This window comes from Drosophila melanogaster, chromosome 3R (assembly GCF_000001215.4).
Source record: "Drosophila melanogaster chromosome 3R".
Taxonomy (NCBI): domain Eukaryota; kingdom Metazoa; phylum Arthropoda; class Insecta; order Diptera; family Drosophilidae; genus Drosophila; species Drosophila melanogaster.
In genome coordinates this window covers 7,940,434-7,963,491 of record NT_033777.3, presented here as the reverse complement: position 1 = coordinate 7,963,491, position 23,058 = coordinate 7,940,434, and the positions used below count along the sequence as shown (strand labels likewise).

The 23,058-nt window shown below is 40.3% G+C and overlaps 1 protein-coding gene across 7 annotated transcripts in view, besides 2 other annotated features; it reads left to right on the top strand.

Moving 5' to 3' along the window:
* dsx (doublesex) overlaps positions 1 to 23,058 on the top strand; it is a 43,086-nt gene that overhangs the window by 3,917 nt on the left and 16,111 nt on the right. For 5 of the 7 annotated variants that reach the window (NM_169202.1, NM_001275424.1, NM_001300291.1 and 2 more), the window contains exon 2: positions 2,370 to 3,740. In NM_169202.1, the coding sequence (NP_731197.1) occupies positions 2,687 to 3,740 (1,054 nt within the window). In that variant the 5' untranslated portion in view covers positions 2,370 to 2,686. Of the gene's footprint in view, positions 1 to 705; positions 1,263 to 2,369; positions 3,741 to 23,058 lie in introns of those variants that run through there. The other 2 variants (NM_001275423.1, NM_079548.5) reach the window with 1 other exon arrangement.
* Positions 4,006 to 4,110: a mobile genetic element.
* Positions 15,672 to 15,704: a mobile genetic element.

Genomic DNA, 23,058 nt, shown 5'->3' with positions numbered 1-23,058 from the left:
GTGGAGCCAAATCATAGGGCTTTATTCACAAATATTGAAGCCTCCTACATATAAAAAGATATTTTCTGAACTTTTACTTATGTTTTCATGTGTTTCACAGTTACAGTCTTGGGAGTTCAGGAGAAAAACTCTTTTCGATCCACGTTAAACTTAAAAGACGACGATTTTTGAAAACTGGTAACATAGAATAAATCCTAAATTCAAGTAATGAATGGTTCCTTTGGTAATTTGAAGAGACCATAATACGATTTGTTACTTCCTTGGTCCCTTGTTAAAGCTATTTTAGACCAATGAATTAAATAAATCCAACTTCAAGAAATCCAACAAATTCAAGAAATAAATAGTTTCTTTTAAAATATGAAGAAAACGTAATACTAAAAAAATAAATAAAATAAATAAAATTGGAAGCCCAGCGTTACTCAAGCATCCGTCCAAACTCGCAGGATTATCAAGGACTTTCGGCCCACTGTGGCTCAGTTTGGTGCGCTGCTCTTGCTCTCTCGATGCGATTTTCGGTTCCGTTTCGTTGGCGGTGCCCGCTTCCACGCAAACACAGGCAAACATCGCACAAACACCAGCCAACTGGCGCACACACACACCATCGCACATCCGCGGGCCGGGCACCAATACTGACGCATTCGCTCGGCGCTTTTGAGTTCTTTGCATCCGCGTCTTGCGGCCCAATGTGAGTTGCCTTGTGCATGCCAAAGATTTCAGATCGGTCAGCAGCAGCAGAAGCAAAAAGCTCGGCTCGCGACTCGCGCGGAACGTTTTTTAGAAGTTGTGCGGATTAAAAGAGCAGATTTGTATTTGATTGGCCCTATGAATATTGATTTTTGCACGTTGCTATCGGTGCTGAATCAGTCGCTTAATTGGACTACAATCGGATTCTTCAGTCGCGCGTTTTACCGGCGGCTTTTGCAAGTCAGTTGAGATCGTGCAACACTTTCTGTGTGATTTTTTGTTTGTTGTGTGACGACTATTAATTGATATTTTGAAACATACAGCTGAAAGTGACTGTATAATTGGAATTGTGGAAAGCAAGTGTTATGTGTGAAATCAACAAAAGCTAAACATACCAATTATTATTCTAATCCATCAAAAGTAATCCGGCATATTCTTACCCATAATTTAAAAACCTTAAAAGTACATAAATCCAGCTCTTAATATAAAGTTATTACTAATATATAACGTATTTTCAAATATCATTAAAAGTATTTTGACTCTTAAATATAAAGTCTTTTAAAATACACGTAAAACAGGTAAATAAAATGTTTTTAAGTTGTAATTTACTCTATTTTGAATGATCAAATGATCTCGAAAATAAATATAAATGCATTAATTGTAAATTAAAGTACGTGCATTATTGCGAGCATAATAATAAAACATGTTTTAACTATATGAGCTTTTATTTATAAAAAATTGGTTACTCATTGCTAAACATTATTAAAAGGATAAAGAATTCGAAAAATTCGCGTAACCCATTGAAGTAGGGGAATAATTTTTTGGACAGTTTTTATCCAACGACTTTTTTGTATTAAACGTTATATGATTATACAAAAATTTTCTAGTAAATAAATTTTAATTTTTTAGAAATTTATAGGCAAATTTCGGCAATAAATTTACCTTAACTTTTAAAAATTATAAATGTTTTTCATATTAACTTTTGCTCATAGATATTATACTTTATTTTACGATTCATAATTAACCGTATTACGTAAATGTATCTGAGAAATTTTTTACACATCTCTCAAACGAAAAAGACACTTGGAAAATTAATGTGTAGACATTTTAAAGAGTCAAAAGTCGACCATAATTCCAGTACCTCCTCCCATTAACTATTTGCGCATCCGTCGTTTCTGTTTGAGACAGTATTATATAGTATTATATGACACCGGGACAAATTCACTACTCTATCAATACAATGTATCTACGCGTTTGACTCCGCCTTCGAGTTGTTTCTGAAATCCAATACGAGTCCAAGCAATGTAAAGGGGCGTGGTTGATCGAATCTAAATGATTTTTCATACTTTATTGCCATATAACATGCGATGTCCGATGGCCAATAAAAACGAAGTTTTAACATGTGGTCTTGTTTTTAAAAAAATTCCAGAGTGAAGTGTACGCGAAAATATGGCAAACATTTTCTATTGTTACCAATACAAATGTAAATTTTTTGCTACCACTAGCCAAGCATGCAAAAAATATGGCTAAACTAAATTCCTCAATCGTTTATAAACATTTGTGCCTCTTGTTTAGAGTATATGGATGCATTGGAATTGCATCAGCTGAATAAGAGTGGAGTGCATATGGACTAAGACATGACAATTATCTCGTATTAAACAAAAATTTGAACTTTCTCTTTTCAGGTGCTTCTAAAATCAAAAGAAAGCAGCAAAATTTAAAAGTGAGACCTAAAGTCGAAATATTTTCCAATACTCTTCGGACTTACCCAATAACTTAAGCTTACCAATAATTTATGCAAGACTAAATTGCAATAAAGGCATATAATCCCTAACAATATAACTCTCATTGAAAAAATCTTAAATAATTTAAACCCCAGTGAATTAAACAGCAAAAGACAGTTAATAGACACAGAAAATGCTAATAAAAATAGCATAATAAAAGCACGGTTACATAAACTTAGACGCTCGAACATTTACATAGGATATCAGAAGCTGGAATCATGGTTTCGGAGGAGAACTGGAATAGCGACACGATGTCCGACTCGGACATGATCGACTCAAAGAACGACGTCTGTGGCGGAGCCTCCAGTTCCAGCGGCAGCTCGATTTCGCCGAGGACACCACCGAACTGCGCCCGCTGCCGCAATCATGGCCTAAAGATCACCCTAAAGGGACACAAGCGGTACTGCAAGTTCCGCTACTGCACGTGCGAGAAGTGCCGACTGACGGCGGACCGCCAGCGGGTGATGGCTCTGCAAACGGCCTTGAGGCGAGCCCAGGCGCAGGATGAGCAGCGGGCGCTGCACATGCACGAGGTGCCGCCTGCCAATCCGGCGGCCACGACCCTCCTGAGTCATCACCATCATGTCGCAGCTCCCGCTCATGTCCACGCCCACCATGTGCACGCCCATCACGCACACGGAGGACACCACTCGCATCACGGACATGTCCTGCACCACCAGCAGGCAGCGGCGGCCGCAGCAGCAGCTCCGTCGGCTCCAGCCTCCCATCTGGGTGGCTCCAGCACGGCCGCTTCCAGCATCCACGGTCACGCCCACGCGCACCACGTCCACATGGCAGCTGCTGCAGCCGCCTCGGTGGCTCAGCACCAGCACCAAAGCCACCCACACTCGCACCACCACCACCACCAGAACCACCACCAGCATCCGCATCAGCAACCGGCCACGCAGACCGCCCTGCGATCTCCGCCGCACAGCGACCATGGTGGCAGTGTGGGTCCGGCCACCAGCAGCTCCGGCGGTGGAGCACCCAGTTCCAGCAATGCGGCAGCGGCCACCTCGAGCAACGGATCCAGCGGCGGTGGAGGAGGAGGCGGAGGGGGCAGCTCGGGTGGCGGGGCAGGAGGTGGTAGGTCATCGGGAACATCGGTGATCACTAGCGCCGATCACCACATGACCACGGTGCCTACGCCCGCCCAATCGCTGGAGGGGTCCTGCGACTCGTCGTCGCCCTCGCCGTCGTCCACTTCCGGTGCAGCCATTTTGCCGATCTCAGTTTCCGTCAATCGAAAGAACGGCGCCAATGTGCCCTTGGGTAAGTGACTTCATTTACATTCATAAGTCTGAAAATGCATTACTTTATAACAAAACTTTCACCCAACTCAATATCGAACGTGATTCGTTTTGAGCCAAAAGAGCTCAACTCTACCAACCACGAGCTCATAAAAAACTATGTTTATATCTTTTGAGATCACCCATTAGCAACATTACTTATGGAGTGGTTTTTGAAGGTTACCTAATGAAATTTGTTGGTCTAAAAACTTTTTTATGTAAAATCCATCGAATATCAGATACCCGTTACCTTCTAGCTTTTAAAATTTTTAAGATCTCGACATTTATACGGACGAACAGATCGGCATGGCTAGTGATCCTGATCAAGAATATGTTAACTTTATTGGGTCGGACTGCGTAATCCGTTTAAGTCTGACAAAAACAACCTTGTTTTATGACGAGAAATAACAAATGGAATACGTCCTTCACTATTTGTTAAAATCAATTTAAGAACAGACGGACATTGGATGATCTTGCAATGGCCCATTTCATTTAATTAGGGTCATGTCTTATGTTGTATCTGTCATGTAAAGATTCGTCTCTGGGAGCGCCAAAAAATACACGATGTATCGTGTAACTTTCTTAATCTGCGATCTTTGCAAGTATCTAGCCGTATTTATGGCTCATTTAGTAAAATGCACACGGAAAATTGAAAATGAAAAGCGCAAAGAAAATTGCCCAGCCTTTTCATCCTGGCCCTGTCCACGAGGAGCAGTCCACCAAGGAGTGGCCATGCATCTCGCACCACTAAATGATTGCCACCTAATTATAGGCCGCAAATGCCGCCGCTGGGAGTCCCGAGGACAGAACCATGACTCCACGCGGCGTCGCGGCACGTACCATAGGCATCTGGAGCAGGGACGCCTCCGACAGAAGGCCTAATCAAGTTGTTGTTGTTCTCAAAGGCCCAGACTAGTAAATAACAAAGGCAGCCAGCGGGAATGACAATTGCGAATGGAGTCGACATAAAGTTACCCATTGCTCATACACGAATATAATTCATAAAGACTTGCAGCTAAAAAGTTAAATTAGGTGAAGCTATCTGAACAACATACGAGTACATCCCTAGAAGCTAAGGGTATGTTTGGCATACAGTGTTGGCCCGTAGAGTATATCTATGCAAATATACATAATAAAAATGTTTCATTTGAAAAGGAAATAAAAAATAAAAAAAATAAAACACTTAAAACTCTTAGCAATGTTACAGTATTAATGACACGGAATCATGAGACCAAAGCCCTGTACTTGCCGACCAGATGAAAATCCCTGGAAGGACAGGCATTGTGGTGTCGGTGACGGCCAATGACAAAATCAATTAACTTGGATACACTGGCTGTCAACAGTTGACACCTGAAGGCTCCAGTGCCGCCTATTTTTCTAAAGCGATTTGATCGCCCATCTTAAAGCATTTAAGCCCTATTTATGCGTGGGAAAAATACTCTTTTGCTTGGTAAGCCATGTGCGCTTTGCCTTTGCACTAGGCCTTTAAGAATCGTACTGTTTTAAAATCTTATTTCACTTAAATTTACTTATAGATTTAAATTCAAATTTAAGTTTAGTTGCAAAACCTTTTGTACATTGGTTATTAAAGCAATGCAAATAAATGGTTTTATGTCAAAGAGATATTACATTTAAAGCGAGGCAAATTGAATTCCATTAATCTTTATTGTATAAAACATAGTAATGTGATAAGCATATTAAAGTATCTTTGAGATACCGACACCATGGGAGTTGCATTTTTTAGGATCCCCTTTTAAACAATCAGTCTAAAGCTTTAATCTTGCAGACACGCATAAATGAAGGAAAATGGCTCTTTATGAATAATTCGCTGTATTTAGTGAGCCATTATTATCCGATTCCTTGGGACAAGCATTTATGATCGGCGTTCCCAAGAACTTAGAATGGCAATACCTTAGGGTAGCAGATATAAAAGCTGATTAGCAGCTGGTTGCCGATTCCGTCTGGGGGTGTGGACTCCGCCGAATCAGGTGCAATGAGGGCCATCCAACGCTCGGCTGACCACGTTCCCTAATTGCATCGCGGCACACAATGCGGCATACAAATGCAGCACAAACTACGACTACGACTACGGACAATTCCAAGACGCTCTGTCAAGCCAATCCAACATGACCATCCATCAAAGTGCTAAGCAGGCATGAAACTTTTTCACAGTTTCATTTTCCACTCGCCGATGTCTTCTTTATGCATACGAGCATTATCATTATGGGCGCGTAATGGCAGCCAGACATGGATCAGACATTACGGCGATCGTTTAGCAGAAGTGCAGACAATACAAACCGACGTCTGTCAACTGCAGGCAGTTCGTCAATCAATTGAACACCGCTCCACCTCTCCCACCTCACCTAGCGCCTCGAGCTCCTCAGTTGCCGTCGCTGGCAGCCAAGTAGCCAGGTTGTGGCCCCGATGTCTGCAAACATGTAAACCCAAACGTAATCTCGATCGCCGCCACGTAGCTAACTAACCCGTCTTCAAACAGGAACCGAGATCGGGTTTCCAGCCGGCCATGGCAACTTTGTTGCAAATTTCCTAGTCGCCCAAAACAAGTCGGACGGCTCATTAGTTTGGCCTGCTGCCCACGCTGGCGCTGCCCGACTCCGGAATTAGTCATACCGTCTGCGAGTTACCTCCAAACGCGAGGTTAGGCACTTGGCACTTTTCTCTGGGTCTGATGCTTTTCCAGCAGTTGTTTCTGCTCCAGGGCTATAATTTTATCATTAAATCTGATGGCCATCATATCCCACCGATAATAGCTGAGTGCCAATATTGCCCCAGTATCAGTAGGAAACTGCGACTTTCCTGTGCTCAAGATAATTTCCAAAACATAAGGTTATAGTCAGTGTAATGCGTTTAGTGATTTTTAAACATCTGGTTGAACACGTAATTGATTTGAATTTATATCTCACAGCAGTTCTAGGATAGAGATTGTGTAACAAACGGACTGGGCGGTACCTCAGATTTTAAGAAGGTATAACATTCTTAAAATCCGTTTTCTATTTCTATGTTGTGCTATTAAATGTGGTAGTGATTTAACAACAAACATAATCAAAATAAATTGAGTAGTTCTACATTAAAACACCATGACTCGTAAAGTTATTTTTATACCCTACCAAATGAGAATGATAATTTCATCAGATTAATTAATTGTTATTTGAATGCGGCTTGGCAACACTTTGTTGAATATACTGTTCATTTTGCATAGTGCACTAATACACTCAATATTTATTAATTATACATAATTTAACGACATAAAAACAGCCATGCTAGTAAACTGCATATGGGAGAAACATAAAATTTAAAGCAACTTTGAACTCGATGAGAGTCATGTTTGTGTAGCGTGTTCACAAAGTCAAGGTAACCGATAAACTTCGACTTCAGTTAATTAATTTAATGGGTTGTGCTAATTTCGGGCTCTTAAGACAGGCAGCGCCTCCTGGCCAGGCCCAAAAGACCTGGTGCCTGGCCAACAGATCTCCCAGTTGTCTGTCTAGAACATTTAGTGCCGCCAATTCGACTGAAAAACCCCTGGCAGACAACGAAAAACTTTGCTGCGCTCGTAAAATGAAGTTGTAAAATGTATTTTTGGTATATTTCGCGGACTCATACATTCTGGCCGATTTTGTTTTCGATTTCGTTTCAAATGGCTCGTTTGCCGGCTTCCAGCTGGAGAGCGTAGTTTGCATTTTATTATTTCCCATATTTGAGAAATGAGCTCGGGAGCAGCGCTTGGCAGCTTTGACAGGTCATTTGGTTGGATAATTTACGAGATTTCCAGTTAATATGTTGGCATTACTGTTAATACTTATCCGCCGGACTTTGTTCGCGTTGCCCGGCGGTCTGCTCCAAGCCGGGATTATATGCGCCCGAAATGGGGCTTAATTATATGGCCAGAATCTATCCAGGAACAGACCACAAAAAATACTTTTCCGCACGAACAATAAAAATATGGTTTTCTCTTCTCGCAATTAAAGCCGTTTTTACGAGCAGAAAATTAGTGTACGAGTAGTCGCAGCTCGCGATCTGGCCTTTGAATGGGTCTAGAATGGCTCTAAACACGCGGCAGCTGCAGCGGATAAAGGCATAGGGCTAATAAGCTCAGGCCTTCCTTGCTGGCGATATTTACAACCTGCCAAAGTCATTTGCATCGGCGTACAGGCATAATCAGCTTCCATCCAGAAGGCATCAATTATAGGGCTCTCACCGAAGCCCAACCCCCTTTTTTTAAGCCAGGTTCTAAGCCCCGATGTATTCACTTGAGCTGCATCCTCGAAATGCGGGCCATTAGGCTTCGCACTCTTTTTTTTTTTGTTTTTTTTGTTTTTGACAAGTCGAAAGCTTGTGAATCCGTGAAAACGTACTGCCCAAAAAACTAAATTACCCTGTGTGAAGATTCAACGGCTTTTTAATTGAGTAAAATTATGGGGTACGAACAGATTTCAACAAAAAAGATGCAATGCAAGCCGAAACACACACGTTATCTGTTATAAGTTATTGTTTGGCATCAATAAAAAATTTCAAAATGTTCAAACAAAAAAGGAATAGTTTTTTTATGTTTATAATTCAGTTAATTCAGATTATGGAGTTACTGTTGGCCTTCCACCATTCGACTGCCAAAATATTCTCTCCGTGTAGCTATAAAAAAATATCCCGAAGCTTGACCAAATAAGGCCCGCTAAGGCTAAAAACACTTAAACAATTAGGAAACAGAGTTATTTATTTAAAGGAGGGCATTGGCTGTAAGGAAGACATTTTCGATATCATTAATGTAATGTTAATACGGGCATTCCGTTGACAAGATCAACAGCAGGGGGAAGGAGGATGATTGATGCCCTGGCCCTGCTGCTTTTGTTTGTGCGATCAAAATAATTGCTCCTTCGGGCACGATTCTTTGCCACTCAATTTATTAAATTTATAAAATATTTATGAAGCCGTCTCTGAGTACCTTTACTTATAAAAACTTGTTGCTGCAAATGATGTAATTGCATGCGAAGCACTGCTTAAAACAACAATGTTGGACCCCCCGAAAGATTGGGGCGCTGGCTCTCTGTTCCTCTGTTGCCACTTAGTAATCGGACGCCGTCTCCGCTTGGCTTCGACTTCAGAACTGTTTACATTTCCACAGACACGCAATTTATGATCCGGCTTGGGGCAGGCATTGTTCGCAGCATCGGCATCGCTGCTTGCAACTGGCAACTGGCAACCTGCAACTTCCCTGCGGCAAATACAATACGACTGCAAGTGCGCGAAGTGAGCGCATTCGAAACGAACTGGAATTTGGGAATGGGCAGAGCAAAGCACTTGCAGATTTATGGCAGGCATCTGCCCAAAGGTGCCAAGAACTTGCTTCATAAACCGAGTGTGTGATTGGTCTTGCCGCGGGCCAAATTGATTTATGGTCCTCTGCGGATACGTGTTAGCAGTTATCAACTGCTAAATCAGAAGAGTTTGCGCCCGCAAATGATATTTGCCTCGTGGAATTGATGTCCCAATCTATGATTTCTAAGCTTGGTGGTTTAATTATAACAATAAATAACAATGCACTGCAGATGGGGAGCTTAAACTGTTTTAAAACGCTTACAGATGGCAAAAAAGTGCGTTTCACACGAAGTGGGCTTAATTGATTTCTGCGTTCTGTAAATAATGCATGATCTATAAAACTGGGTGCTCAATTATAATAACTAATAGCTAGTCAGTGCTACTAAATATATATTAGAGTGCTTTAATCTGATGGCAAGTAGGGAATCAGTGCATTTCACACGAAGATGGTGGGTCTGTAAGAAAAGCAGAAAAACAGTTTTAATAAGCACATAATGTGCTTTTAATTACGTCTGAAGATTTTTTAACGTAATACCAAGTAAGAAAGGTTTAGATATACATAATAATGAGTTAATGCTAATATGAAAATATTCTATAGCCAAATATTCAGCATTGCACAAATTAAATTCATTTCAAATTTAGGAATTTTTGTTATCTATAAATCTGAATCCAAAAAATAAATGTATTTCGCATACTGCTAGTATCAACTTGAGCTAAGTTCAACGCCCTTCATGATTCCTCTTTTTCTCCGTCAACCTCTTATGCTTCGTATTCGTTTTAATATCCCAACAATTAAAGTTGCATCAACAAAACTGTCAGTAATAATATCCACATCTTATGGGCCAACGGCCCTGGATTCCTTTGAGCCAGTTTTCCCTAGCGAATGCGTATCTGAACTCCAGAGCAAACAGTTACGTGCATAAATAGGTACATTGATCAGCTGATTATAGGGCGCAGGGGAAAACTGGTTTTCCTCTGATCGAATTTAAAGCCGCTTGCCAAATGGTATATCCTTAACTTTAAAGGATGTCACAAAATGTCAACAGCAACAGAGCTCGAAATGAGTGAGGGATCTACTTTTTACACAGTGAAAAATATATGTTTATTAATTTTTATTTCATTCAAAAAATTAAATAAATTGGAAAAATTAATAAATTGATAGGGAAATATGCAAGCACATAATTAAATTATTTTCGATTGCTTGCTAATATACAAATATATTCGTACAGTGTACGTATTTGACTATTTGCACTTTGTTTTTCGTTCAACCCATTTGCAAACCGGCAATTGCCTATAAATAGCAGGAAAAATCATCAAAATATGCAAATTATTAAATTAGATTTTGTATTTATATTGCATTTTATTCGGTGGCTCTGTAAAATATTTTCAAATACCGTCACGCTTTTGCGACGAACAGAATTTCATAAATTCCGAATGCACTTCACTAACTAATCTTAATTAGAAGACTCCAGCCAACTGATGGAGGACCAGCCCCCTTCATTAGTATGCATTGTTCTCAGCCACTTTGCACATCAGGAAAAAAAAGTTTGGCATGCCACTTAGTCATTTCTGAATGCCACCTCCTCCAGTTACGCCGATCCACTTCCTCCGCCGGATAATTGTGCCATCTGATTGTTGGTCTGCCGGTGCGCGAATTCATAAATTACCAAACCAAATCAAAGGGCGGGGCGGAGGCAATGTGATATGATCATGGGAGGCGCACACCTTTGTTTGGTCATGTTCCTGGTCATCTTATCTCGGAACGTCCCCGGTATCGGCAAGTATCTGCATGTGCATCTGCATCTGCAGCGCCGCCCAAGGCTGGTCTAACCGGTATCGAGATCAAGATCGGGATCAAATAGCTGGCCAAACATAAAGACTGATTGATGCACGGTCCGAGTTCTGACCTGGCTGAAGGCGTCTGGCCAAACGACTTTATTTCGTCTTGAATACGGTCTTTAATGTCCAGAATTCAATGATTGATAGGCCATGGCCAGGAGCCCCGACAACGCCGAGCATGTCGATGGCCATTAAGTTAATATGTGAATTTGCATATTCGGCCAAAGCCAGCAACCCACGGCTCTCGGGCGACCAACGCCCTCAACACGCGACCACTCGGTCGGTCGGTCTGTCACTCGCAGGCCTCCACCGCGCTTGTCTATCAGCAGTCCAACAATTTGGACATCGGTGCACCCCATTCACTTCATTAAAAACTTGTTGCCATTTCAATTTGAAGCCGAAACACCGGCTGGACGGAATAACAAAAACAAAAAACACACCAGAACTCACAGCTTCGATCTGCCCGCTGCTGCCCGCTGGCTGCCACAAATTGTTGCATTGAAAATGAAATTGCACACGTTGATTTACATTAATGGAGACGGGCCATACGGAGATACCTGCTCCTCCAGCCGGATTAGCTGTGCGTATCGTGGCCCACAAGTCTGGTCCGCTCCGAGTGTGAATGTCTGGCTGAGAAGTCGTAAATAGCAGCTAAATTGCGGCGCGCAAACTCGAGCATTTGAGCACACTCGAGCTTTAATTGTGTGTATAAATTACATTTGCTGTATAAACCATTCTAGTGGATGTGGCGCTTCCTGTCATATCGCCAGATGATTTAGATAGGACACCATGATCACCTCAACTCAACTGACAGCTCGCCATGGAGATTAGCAGACGGCAAAACATTGTTGGTGCTTCAAAACCGATTGAACATCACGCATTAGTAAAGATACAGTTAAAAGATTAGAAACTTGTCTGGAATCCTTTTTGCAGACACTGCCTTATACTATGTATATAGTCTAACTTGTTTGTTTATGAGAGAAGGAAGAGACTTTAAATTAATTATAAGGAATATGATATCGATATTGATGAATGGTATATTATAGAAGACTTTTAAGGATCCTTACCTCGTTTGTTTAAGCTTTATTCACCATAAAGATAGTATCGATCTAACCAAAGACCTTAGGAAGGAACCATATCCTTAGTTCCAGAATTATTCCATGCATTAAACTAAAACTCATGTGCTCGAACTCATTTGGAAATCGGTTTCTATTGCCTTCATTAAATTCGAAACGATGGCAAAGCTCCGGCCTCGCCCACACGCTTTAATTCCCGCCAACATATATGTACATACATATATAGGAGCTATTAACTAGCCCCAAAATGCTGGCAAAGAGGATCATAAAAGCGCCGTGCCCCCACCGACTTGCCTCCTCCTGCGGCCTGCTCGAGATTTTTAGCACATTTTTAATTTATTTTCAACATTTTTACAATTCTAAAGCATTTTTGCATCTCGTTCCTGGGCATCAAAGTAGTAAATGTCGCGCTGCGTCGTAAACGTGTAGGGTGTTCAGTTGAGTCGTGGAGCGAGTGTGAGTGCTCCCTTGGAAGTGTATGGGTGTACATGGGGAGTAGATGGGGAGTATATGGGCAGTATATGGGGTGTAACGATATGGGAAATACGCCGGGAAACCTGCGCAGGAACTTAACGTTGGAAACGTGCGCGCCTCAAAGGCAAATTACGTTGCGCAGACGCATTTAATGAGCTGCGCGCCGCTGAGTTGCAGCGCTAAGAGCTCAGAGCTGAGTTTCTTTTACGATGTTTTGCTCAATTCCTACAATATTTTTGTTAGGTTCTTTACGACTTACGACTAAGCCGTGCACTGCAAGAAAATGCCCCAGAACCGGCCATTAAGTTGGTCAGTTAAACATGTTTAATTTGCTACGATGGAAACAGCAACTGATTAAGATACATTGGTAACTGTAAGTGTATTTTATTCTTACCTGATTTGTAATTCAAATACATATGGTATACCAAAGTCTGCTAAAATAGATGAGTATATCCACATTATGTACCAATAAATGATTTGCTGATATGCTGAATATTTCTCAGGATCGTAGATCAAACCACTCGCCAATTGGTTACCCTTTCGCAGGCTCTTGGGACTTCACATTATTGGTTTGAGATTTCAAACATAAAATTATAATTTACAACTTTGTTTTTTGTTCGCTGGCTGGAGTGGAGAAACATAAAACTACGTGGAGTCTTTTTTAAGTTGATTTTAACAGCGCGTAATTTCATGAAATGCGCGGCAAACAGATGCGACTGGCGATGGAGATCCATGAAGATGAAGATGAAGATGAAGATGAAGATGAAGATGAAGATGGAGATGGAGTTGGAGGTGGAGATGGAGATGGAAGCATAATATGGCCCTAAACCGGTGGGTCCTCAACCGCCGATCGCCAGTCGGCTTCCGCCACTCCACTTCCCTGAGGTTCGCCATACATCTTGGCAAAATAATTTAAATAGCTTTGCTTGTGGCTTCTCTGATTGCCGGCGAAATGATGGGATTTAATTTTGAACCGTTGCCATTTAGTTTTTTATGTCATATTATAGCAATCCTCTAGGTAGGGTTCACGCTGTAGGTCAAGCCAAAACACGAAATTCCAAACACTTAAGCTTAATCCTGTGAACATAAAATGGAAATCGAAGGTGTAGCAACCTTAAGAAGAAAAGGCAGTGATGAAGTAATAAAACTTCATTAAATAATTTAAACAATCTATATTAACAAAATGTAATATAATAAATAATAATAAAGTTTAAGCTACGCCAAAACGAAATGTTAAGTTTTCCAGTATTTCAACGACTTTACGCATCGTATCTATGCAACCTTCGGTCGATCGGCCATTGAACTCTGGGTATCTGGCACTTGGTCGGCGTACATGATATTTTATACAAATGCAATTCCATTCCATTTGGATAGCCAAACGAGCACTGACAGCTGCAGATGGAACCGAATCATCATCATCATCATCATCATCGTCATCATCATCGCCATCAAAACCGCTGGGCGACGAAAGTCGACGGAACTCACCTTGAACTTGAATTAGTTTCCACTGCATTGCTTATTCATATCGAAGTGTTTATATTTATATTTATATATGTATATGTAACAGTTCTGAACTCAGGTATTTGCATTTAAACAAACAAACGATACCGATACCGATGACGATGCACAAACACACATAGCCAAGGGTGGGCACGTGGGGCAGTTCAATTCCCGGTGGCACATACCGCTAGCATTGGAATTCGAGTGAGGAAAAGTGAAAACGCCTTGTATTTGAAATTGAAATTTTTGCGAACTGTTGCAGCTGATTTTTTAGCAAATTTTCTAAATCATATTCCAACGCTTTTGCAATGAAAATGGATTTCTCAACGGAAATAACAAATGTTTTAGGTACTTAAAACTGGTCTGTAATTAAATGCATTCGCTTCATATTTACTATTTATTTAATCCGTAAAGTAATTGATAGTTCATATATCGCAAGCAAAGGTTTGAGCCATATCTCATAGGATGCAAATTACACTTTTACGATGCACATTAAGAAGCACTCAGCGTGTACATATAATAAAAGATATATTCTTTTAATTTGATCAATTAAAAAGATTATAAATATTACTGTCTGACATGCGCAGTAAAATTAATAATCGCAATTAAAATACATTGTCTTAGTCAAACGCCTTTGATTCAGATACCCAATTAGCCAAACTCGCGCAAATAGATTAGTCTGCATTTTTCAAATGACTAAAGTTAGTACGTATAACATACGTTTTGTGTCAAAACTTTTGACAGCTTGTCCCCAGCCAATTAATTTCAATTTCCAACAAATTCTTGGCCAAGACACTGCCAGACACTATAAAGTCGGTGCGATTTATTTTGTAATTTCAATTTCGCCGCCCCACAGAGTATTGCGCTCGAAATTTACGAGCGCGGTCATGGATTTTAATGAGCCCCGACCACAGACCCTCCATTAACATTTCAGCAAATTCTGCAGTTGTAACAACTTATAGGTATAAAAATAAGATTCGCGAGGCGAACAAATATTTAATTTAATTAGTCCTGTGTCTGTACAAATTGTCTACGCCATTCGGCGATTCAGTTCTTCGACATTGGCATCCCGAAACAAACCCCACAAAACTGAAGAACATCTACCAAACTCAAGCGACCTTTCATTGTTTTCACAGCACTCTTTTATCAGCTTGTCAATTTATCATAGCAACATACACTTCACCGGACCTGCTCAATACGTCTCCTATTTTAGGGCAATGAGTGGGCACGTAGTGGACAGTTTAGTGAGGAATCTCTGGTCCATTCCTATCAGCGGAACTGCAGACACGTCTCAGCGCCGGAAAATTTATTGACTCGGTGTCGACAGGCGCTAAAATTGACCACAGACGATGATGCGGTAGTTCCTTGCCACTGTACATTGCGCAAGAAAAATCACAAATTGCATGATATGAGCTGTATAAAGTGCACTCCATATATATACTCATTGCTTTTACCTCAAAACCTTACAACTAAAATGACTTTTTTAAATGACTGCACAGACAGATATTCATTATTCATTAGGATATGAAAGCTATCAAAATTCTAAATGCTATATAAATTAATATACAAAGTTTGATCTAGAAAGCGGAAAAATTAAAAACCTAAATTTGTATTCCGGATTGGTTGCCCTCACTTTGTTACAGACGAGTTTTATATTCATTAATTTCCTACCATTACCATGATCTTCTCACAGCACATAGAGTGAGGTCTTGAAAAGCCTGTGTCCAATAAAATTGAATAAGCCAAGGACGGGTCTGAAGTGAAGCAGTCGTCTTTGAGCACATGGGAAACTCACATTGCACTTTGCTCGCGTGTGAAGGCAAAGTCAAATGCATTTGTTTATGATAGACATACGCACACCAGCGGGCACCCACAGCTGTCTAGCTCTCGTCCGCTCAACTGCTCAATCGCTCCCTCTCTCTTTCTCTCTGGCGAACATATATAGTATATATAGTGTAGATATAGCTATAGGAATAGGAATAGGTATAGTCGGGCAGACCCGGCCGCGACCCATCCCCGACCACGGCAATCGGCACGTGTCAGCAATTTGTTGGCGTAATCGCAAACAAATGCACTCTCGATGCATTTCTGGCGCTCTCGTTGGCGATGGGCGAACTGCAGTCGGGCGCTCTCGAGTTGCTCTTGATTGTTTGCGGCTCGGACGGGTCTGCCTTGACAACAGAAAGTGCGCAATGAAAATGGTATTTTCCTTATTAATTTATGCTTGACCGACCACCACCGTACGTATGAACGTATACGCAACGTGGGCCGATCGCTTGGGCTTCTGCTTTTGCAAATGAAACATTAAGTGCCGAGAATGTCTTAGACATATTCGCATTTTTCGAGTAATTTAGCTGGTCTTATTTATGAGAGGCGCGCTATCGCAGGGATAATTTATGGGCACTGCTTATTGGATGGGCCTCGGGACAAATTGCGAGAGATGCAACAAAATTATCCAATTATGCTCAGCAGATATAATTAATCCGTTAATTGTCTTGAGACTAGCCTGGATTTATGACGGCCCGCCTGCAGACATGGCTTTGTATCTCTGCAGCCTGATTTATGGCCATCACGGCGTATGCTCAACATTTAATGCCGCTTCCCACTCGACATTTACCGAATGCCATTTTCCAATTGCCAATTGCCGGGCAATAATTCAATATATTTATTTTAATGGCTTACATGCAAATTGTGCACTTTGTTCAATTCTTTCGTTAATTGCTAAATGCAACTGGCTGGCCAAAGCTATTAAAATTGAAAAAAAAAAAATGGAAAACAACCTCGCTGGCTACAACTATTTGACAATTAGGCAGGTTTTTTAATTCGAATAACATGTTGCCTATCACTCAATCGACGCGCAATAAATTCCGATTTTATTTTCATATCCATGCAAATATCCAAATCTGGTTTGTGAAACGTCCGCTGCACAGTGTTTTTTCGCCTTAATTGATTCATTAACTTTACGATTTTTTGTCGCTTCAATTGCGCAAGAATTCTCTACACACGAGTGGGGTGCATAAAAATATCTATATATCTTAATAACAAGAATTTAGCATGCAAACACTGATTGGTTATCTAGGTGCGCTGCTCAGTCAAATGAGAAATTTAATTTAGCCTATGTTTGTTCACGGACGAACTGTTTGCTGCACAAAGCTTTCAAATGGACTATTCAATAAAGCCAACGTTCCTAAATGCGGTAAATAAATGTTATAATGCATAATGAGCACTAGCTAAAGTGCAGTCCGAAATTCATCAAAATATTTAAATTCGGATTCTTTAGATTCTATTGAGGTTAACAAAATTCGTACAACAATAATAATAATAATTTTCATATCAAACTAAAATGCACTTTTCAAAAAGCACACATATTTATATATTTTGATATTCCAATAATCCGCCAAAGTGGCACAAAAATAGACATAACCGATTCGAATTGGCGAATTTAACTGAGTTAAAGATCAAAGAAGGTATTCGCAGCCTACCACATACGTGAACCATACATATTCACAATTCGATGGGGGTTGGACCAAAAATCAATTTTCAGCCAGAACCCTTCATTTGACGGTTCAAAAGGACACGGATGTCATATCAACTGATTTATATCACAGTCCCAGCAATTAACGCGAATGTAACGGGCGGCAGTAAAAACCCAGTTTGGTGGGGAATCTCGTAGGAAAAGAAATCTACGCTCTTTGGGAAAACGTTCTTCCTTTTTTTTTCTTCATTCTTAATTTTACGAGTGCCAAAAACCCTGCGGGCAAAGCCAAATAAATATGTTTGCCGCAGTTGTCGCTGTAGTTGTTCGACTTGGGTCGTCATCATCAACCGACAACTTTGACGTGAACGTGAACGTTTTTCGGGCTGGCTCGTAAAAAGCGCAAGAGAACAAAACTTTACGATGCCACAGTCTAGCAAGCATTCGGCGTCCGTCCAAAGAAGGCTAAGCCCAAAGACAATAGCATTGACTTTCCACTACCTCCGGGAAATCCCCGAACCCACCGATGATGTATGAAATTAGTGGCCCTGCACGGTAGCCAAGGCGAATCTCTCGCTGGCATGGCATTCGCGTACTTAAGACAGAGCCAATTGGCAATTGGGCTTAATGGGGTTCCAGGACCAGACGCAACACGAACGCATCCCGAATTCAATTAAATGCTTCGACGATGCACTAAGAAAAATCAGCCTCAACTCTGGACTATTGTTGCAACTTGCAAGGTAACATTTAGCTTTTAATTCATAGGCATCAATACTTACAGCGATGGTTACACATTATTAAATTTATTTGCTTGTATACATTTATAATTTATACAGGCCCCATGAATTCATCTTTATTGGTTCTTATATCACTAAATACTACAACTTAGAAGACAACACTATGTTATGGAATTCTTAAAGCTGAATATAGTTTGTGAAAAAAATATTTATAAGCCATCACTAACCAGACCTCACAATATTTGTTCAAGTGTAGCAATTGTTACTTTAACTGCCCGTCACGTTCTTCATACACCTGGCAACCCTGGCCGATAAGAACCTAAGCTCCACCCGCTTATCGCGATCATCATCGGTCCGGGAAAAGGGCAAATAGATGGCACAAACGCTGATAACGACGATAAGTGCTGAGTAGGACATGTGCATTTGAAAGTGAAAGTGCCGCACTGTCTCGCTCTCTCTCTCTTTCTCTCTCTCTCTCTTGCCCCTTTCTTCCTTCGAACTTTTCGGCTTGTGCTGACGGATGCATTCGATGCAAATTCATTTTTGGCCAGCTAAAAATACACCCACCGAATACTTGCTGCCAAAATATATCGCCAGGGATGCATCCCGTTGCATTTCTCAGTCCACAGCCGGTCGAGAAATCCACCAGCCCACTATGAGGAATAAAATATGTAAAGACTTGGCAAGCATTTAGTGCAGATTTAATATAAATTTAGGGCCACATTAAATGGCTGATTGTTGGTTCTGTAATTTAGCTAATTAATGTAGGCACGACAAGAAATTCAGTTTTGACAAAGATATTTCGTTTGCATATGTATGGGTTAGACAATTTGATTTCAGTTGAATAAAGAAAATAGCTTGGTTTCTCACTATAATTATTAACTGTGGGACTTTTCTACTGTAAGTTGGTGTAAGTGATTTTCCGATCTAAAATTCCCACATCGAGTGTGCACATTCACTCATCATCGTAGGTGTTTGGGCATGCCAAAGTTTGGCAGAAAAAAACCACGCTAATTGTGCATCGCTGGGACCCGGAAATTAAATATAGCCACTCCTATGCTAATTTGCTCTATAATAAATGGCCAATTCTGAACGAGTTATACTTCATTTGGTGGCGAATATATTTCTGGGTAGGATCTTTTGCCTTCTACCCCCAACTCACCTGTTAGAGAGCTCTCTTTATGCAATTCACGCGCAATTTCCTACGCGTCGTCGGCGGCATTCTCTCTTGAACCAGGGCCAAATTGGACGTTATTGCAAAATTGCAAACTGAGCACAACTTATTTGCACACAAAACAAGCACATTTTATTCAATATATGTATATAGATGCAGATGCCTTATAAGAATGCGCTCGATGTGTAGAATTTGAACGGCCGGAAGATAATTTGTGAATACAGAAAGTAATATTAAAAGTTTACGGTCCAAAGATAATTGCTCTCCTTACTTGCTTGTATTTTATTATTATTATGTATGCTAAACCAAGTGGTTAGCAATGCAAACATTATGTAGCCCCTTAAAGAAATGATTTAGTAATTGGAATATAGATCGCAAAGGCTAAATTTTTTACTACCTCGCCATATTTTCAATTTACATGAAGTTTTATATGGAATTTAAATTTTTAAAAGACTACCCACCCATTCGCCCAAAGCAACTAAATGCGTTATAATATTGAGGAATCATCATTCCTTTCTAGTTGCTAATAGTTCGGCGTTCAAATGTTCTACGTTTGATATTTCACCGACGAGATATCAATCGCCTTGACACTTAATTCAACTTTACATGCCCGCCACGTGTAATCCATAAAAAGTTGACGCAGTCCCGAAACATCGCCACAGTAGTCATTCGGTATGGTGGATTGATGTGGCGTATTGATGGGGCACACTTTTCTTCAACCACTCTGGCGCCCCAAAAACCCAGAACAGCTTGTCGGACTGTGCCAGTTTCCTTGCACTTGGCCGGCTTGCTTTCCGTTTTTGCCCTGTCAGCGATTCTCGCCGGAAAATTGGCGGTTGACGTCTATATTAGCGGGTGTGTCTGCTTCCTTTCACTCTGAATTTTCCGCTTTTCTTGCACGACCTTCAAATTCAATTGGGCTGCGGAATGGCGCGAAGAGCTTATCTAGCAGACACGATAACATATTAGACGTATTTTAATCTTTGTAGCAATTTGTCAGGTTAGAAAAATAAAAAAATATTATTAAGGCAACTTACCCTATTTGATGTTAACAGCTTAAACATGAGTAACTTTACATATACCCTTATTTGCCATCCAATGTATTTAATGTGCCATAAATATACTGAGCAAATTGAGGTGTAAATGGATACTTAAACCTTTTAACCCCGATTTTGCATTAAATACATTGTTGCTTTTTCGTGTTTAGCTCACTTAGAACAAGAAGTATTACATACTTAAGCAGCCAATCTGTTGTAAAATATCTTTATTCGATTCCTAATGAGCTAAAGCCACAATGGACTATACAAAAAATCAGACAAGAGATTTCATTGCGAGACAACTTGGCTCATTTAGCATGCCTATTAGTATGAGCAGGCATTCATTAAAATGTTATAAAATTAGAGGTACCAAAGTTGGACGAGCCAAATATTTGGCAGCTTGAATGCCACATTCGTACGGGCATTTTTGCTGGCAATTTAAATGTGTCCTAATGTGCACATACAGCTTACAACCATATAAGTATAAAATTATGACAGGATCAGCAAAGTTATACAACTGGTACAGTCAATGCAAATATAAATTAAAATATGGTAAAATAGCCAATTTGGCAATGATTTCTTGACCCAATATGAATGATAAGCTAAAGACGTAGAATCATTGCAATAAGCTCGTAGATTAAACGTCATATAAATTTAATATCAGAGTCTTGAGGTCCTAAGGTTCCACTTTTGACTTCCAGAAAAAATTTAGTTTTTGAGAGTTTAATCGATTTCTTTTTTGTGTTATTAGTAAGAACTAGAACTTCAAAAGGCAGTTTCAATATATATATTCTTACATAGATTTAAATATAGATGATTCGGTTATCTAACAATCATTTGTTATAAATCAATTTGAGTTATGTGTAGAACATAGAAAGAAATAAGTATATTTGAACAGTTTCCTATTATATACATACATTCTCTAAGGCCCTGTAAAGAACTTAAGTTAATAAGTCTGCTTTACAATCTACCAATGTAATTTGTAGACTACGCTATATTGACTTTGTTAAATATGTAAGGGATACGTAAGAAATTTTGATAAGCCCATTTTACATCAGAGAATCATTTGATTATGAAGCTAGATCGAAATCAAACATATAAAAAAAGAACCAAACTAGTATATGGCTACCCTAACAAAAGACAAGATGCCAAACTCACACAAATCTAATCAATTTTTTGCTAATTTGTATCGACGAATACTAAAAAAGTGCAAAAAAGAACTAAGAAAAGAAACTTTATTACCGGGAACAAGTTGAAGTCAAATGTTAAGTTCAAACAGTAAAAAAATAGCGACAGCGCGGCGATCATAAAAATAAATCTACAGAAAAAGCTTGTTATTTTCGATAATAAAAATAAAAACTATATAAATGCATGCAAAGTGCAGCAGGAAAGTTGGGATAGAAAAGGCTGTGGGGTATGCGGTACAGCATGGGACATAACTGAAATATGACACAAGTTCAAGTGAATTACGACGACAAGGAAAATGCGACAAGTCAGGAAGGAGCAAGGATACTAGACGGGATAACGACAACGACAAAGGCAACGATTAAGAAAATGGGCACTGAGACGAACAAGACGAGAGCTTCGCCTCTTCTTTATATAACTCGTAAAGTCGCTCGAAAATTGCAAACGTTTTAATTTTGAGATTAAAACGACTTTCGTGCGGAGCTTAACAAGCTTAACTTGGCCAACCGAATGCCAGCCAACCAAACAGGGTCCCCTGTGTCAACGCCAACTTCCAAATTTCAACTTCCGCCTTCTGGCAAGGACGAGCCAAATCGAAGTGCCACTCGCCACTTGCCACTTGCCACCCGAATCCCCTGCTCACTCGCTCACTCGTCTCGTAAAAAGGCTGCATGCTACATGCACTTTTATTGGCCTTTACTGCACTGTGTTGACGAATGCACAAAGAGCTCCTCTGGAACGAGCTGCAGCTTTGAAGGCGATGAAGGCCAGCCAGCGGATATTGGCCAGGGTTTTGTGTTCGGGAATTTAACTCGATTGAAGGTGAGGCAATGAATAACAAATGAAAAGGTAAATGCAATCTGGCGACGGTTACCTCGACGGTTTACTGCTTCAATAGTTATTCACGTGGGAGCTATTGTCCGCACAGAAATGTAACCTATCAATGACTTTTAATCAGTGCAAAGCTGATTCGTGGATTTTCAGTTCCTTTGAAGAAAACCCTTGCATTGCCCGATATATTTCTGCGACGTTATGTATGCCCATTTGCTCTGATTATTTTGATGACAGCTATGGCTAGTGACTATTGAATTCGTTTCAGTAAATTCCTCTAATAAAATAAGGACATCTCTAGTCCACCTACAGCTAGCAAATTATGCCAGCATGCATGCAAAAGTTTTTCCAATTATAAGTTAGTTACTTTTTAGTAGGAAATGCAAATGTAGTTTGTTGCGAAAATACATTAAGTTCATATTTACAACACCAATTAGTGGATTGCAACAGCATAGCAAATCACTCCTAATAAAATAGAATCCATCCATCCACTGCTTGGTCAACTCAACTCCACGGAGCTCATCACATCTGCGTCTGGGGTTGTGGCTCATTAAAACACTGTTTCTGCTCCTTGCATTTGCATTCCGGTTGCCAAAGATTTTATATTGTCTGCTCAGCGCACATTGGCATTACACCCAT